Source organism: Phoenix dactylifera, chromosome 5 (assembly GCF_051530095.1).
Source record: "Phoenix dactylifera cultivar Ajwa chromosome 5, Ajwa_hap1_PhDact_Kaust_v1.1, whole genome shotgun sequence".
Lineage (NCBI taxonomy): Eukaryota > Viridiplantae > Streptophyta > Magnoliopsida > Arecales > Arecaceae > Phoenix > Phoenix dactylifera.
In genome coordinates this window covers 21,976,172-21,979,105 of record NC_143194.1, presented here as the reverse complement: position 1 = coordinate 21,979,105, position 2,934 = coordinate 21,976,172, and the positions used below count along the sequence as shown (strand labels likewise).

At 46.7% G+C, this 2,934-nt stretch overlaps 1 protein-coding gene across 1 annotated transcript; it reads right to left on the bottom strand.

Annotated features, from left to right (window-relative positions):
• Positions 1 to 420: 420 nt before the first annotated feature.
• On the bottom strand, positions 421 to 2,332 carry LOC120103960 (7-deoxyloganetin glucosyltransferase-like). The gene is made up of 2 exons (XM_039128911.3): positions 1,577 to 2,332; positions 421 to 1,482 (listed from the first exon to the last, which is right to left on the bottom strand). Exons 1-2 carry the CDS (start codon positions 2,085 to 2,087, stop codon positions 560 to 562), a joined length of 1,434 nt encoding a protein of 477 aa, XP_038984839.3. The 5' UTR covers positions 2,088 to 2,332; the 3' UTR covers positions 421 to 559.
• Positions 2,333 to 2,934: the final 602 nt, after the last annotated feature.

The window sequence follows — 2,934 nt, the reverse complement described above, 5'->3', positions numbered from 1 at the left end:
TTTCTTGACCCAAGAAAATAAACCATTTCGCTCGAGGAAATCAAATCTAAAGAAAATTCCGAAATAAAAGATTTTTGCGGATTAGATTTAGGCTAAGCCAGGCCTTTTCCATTTGACTTGCATAAGTATACTTTGCGATTTAACACATATTTTATTTTCTGTTTCCCACTGATGTGTTTATGGTAGAGTGCTATAATAAATCTTATTTACCAAAAAAAAAAAAGTATACTCCCAGCAGAGCACGCGTCAGATTTTTTATTGGCCAGATTCCAATCTTCAAAAAGATGTCATTACCACTGCGAATTAACTTTTATGTGACAAACTATATATATATCAATTGGCACCCATATGATAATTTACCGTTCTCATTTATTTTGATCAAGCTACGTTTATCAGTTAAGCTAGTGTTATCCGTGTATATCATTGCAAGGAACAAGATAATTTTATTGCTCGAAAGAAATAGCAGGATCAAAACACACATTACAACCATAGGGAATAAATTGTTCCATAAGTCCTAGTTCCATGCATCTGATTGCATATCCATATGAACGCATTTTCTTCAAAGCAGCGCCTCCTTGACCAACCTGTCGAAATTCTGAAAAGAGGAACCACTTGGCTGCGTTGCTCTGACTGCACTCTTCTTCCACTCCGCCGCCCTCCTCCTCATCTCCTTTCCCTTCTCCCCTTCCATCAGTTCCCTCACCAACCTCTCCACCTCCCCTCTCTCTACGTTGCTGCCAATCTCCATTCCGATGCCCCACTCCGTGCAGGCATACCTACAATTAGTCTGCTGCTCCGCAAAGAATGGCCAACTTATCGTCGGCACTCCACCGCATATGCTCTCCAACGTCGAATTCCATCCGCTATGAGTCAAGAACACTCCGATGGAGGGGTGCGATAGCACCGCCTCCTGCGGGCACCAGCTCGCCAGCAGACCCCTCTCCTTGGTCTCGCTCAAGAACTCTTGTGGAAGCACAGCTGAGTCTCCTTTCACAAGGTCAGGCCTGATCACCCAAAAGAAATCATGCTTGCTGTTAGCCAGCCCCCACGCGAACTCGATCAGCTGCTCGTTCGTCATCACCGTAATGCTTCCGTAGTTCACGTACACGACCGACCCGGGCTCTCTCCCTTGGAGCCACTCCAAGCAAGCTGGGTCCTCCTTCCACAGGTTCGAGCTTATCGACGTTAATGGGCTCGTGGTGATTTGGCGAGAGAGCAAGGATAAAGGGCCTATGGTATAGATAGGAGGGAGCATCGATGCCATCGCATCCAATACAGGACGTTCGAGTTCATCGAAGGTGTTTAATATGATCGCCGACGCCATGGATGATCTCTGGGCCTCACGGTTCAAGTAATGAAACATGATGTCCTTGGAGTCTAGCGTGCGAAGAAAGGATGGCAAGTCCCTTAGCCGGACATTCTTCATCCCCGATATCCAATCGATGGGTGTCTCGAGATATCCGTTTGTGAGATCACTGGCATCTGCGCACCAATTAAGAGAGACGAACTGTAAGTATTGATGAATCGATATTGTGGCGGTATCTATTGATTTAACTTAAGAAAGTTAGCTAGTAACCTTTGAGAGGAACGATGCCTCTTTCCATGAGATGTTGGTAGTGGAGGTAGCCCATGTAGCCGCATGCACTAGGGGTCCAGAACAAGACCTCGGGGATTTGGAGCTCCTTGGCAACATCGAGTGTGAAGCTCATGACCCCGTCGGAAACTATGCGTGACACCGTGGGTGTAGGAGAGGAAGGGTCATTGAGCTCTTTGATGAGGTCACGGAAGGGGGCAATGCAATTTTTTGGGATGGAATCGCAAAGGGAGGGGACGTCTTGGGTGGCATCCTTGTCGGTAGGAGGGAGGCCGTCCGGGATGGACTCGAAGCGGAAGTCCGGGAGGCTGTCGAGGGAGGAGATGGCTCCGGACCTGAGGAGGCGGGTTTGGTTGAAGTGGGTGTTCACAAAGGTGATGTAGAAGCCACGGGAATGGAGGAGCTTGGCTAGCTTTAGCAGAGGCGTTACGTGGCCTTGCGCTGGGTAGGGGACGAGCACGGCATGAGGCCTCTGTGGAACCATGGAACCCATATTTCCTCTCCCTCTCTCTCCCCGTGCGCGCGCGTAGAAGGCTTTTTTTTCCTTATTTTGGTTGAAGAATGTAAAGGGCTTGGTTCCCGAGCTTTATAGAGCCATAGGAAGGAGCTTCAGCGCCACCTCTTTTGGAGGGTTACCAGCGAGCGACAATTTAAATTGATCAGCACCCGTCCATAAGAAAATATCAGAAAGGTATCTTAGGGAAAAGTATGAGACCTACAGGTCGGGTTGTAGTGCGTGTCCCAATTGGGGACGCACATTTACCAAAAAATCAATAGAACGGCCGGCTGTTCATCCCGAATATGTTTCGGGATATTTTACTTACTGATTTTTAGGATGTATTCATGCTAGGAACATATGATCCGACCATCCGATTGAGATTAGGATGTGCTAGATAACAATGCGGAGACGAAGAAGTTCCACTAGTTCGGACTCGAGGCCTCTTTCTTCTTCTTTTTTTTCTTTTTTTTTTTTTTGCTGAGATGGATGGGTTAAACTACATGAGTCCGAACATATCTAATAAAATCAGAAAATAAAATATCAGAAAATGCTCTAGGTAAATCTTCACCTCGGGTCTATAGAGTGCCACTGAAATAATTGGCATCGTAAGCGGCCACTCAACCTACAGTACTACTAGTTTTTCTAAAAATATGCTTGTTCTGAAAGACCATGATGCTTCTGCTCATCAACCAAATATATCGAAATAAAGGAGGGTCCCACTCCAGCTACTTTGACTCTGTCTTTTCACATTCCTCTGTCTTTGAGAGAGAGAGAGAGAAGCCATGCTCCTCTTCCTCTATTGGCCTGCACCCTTGGCCATCTTCCGTCCTCGAGTTCTGCT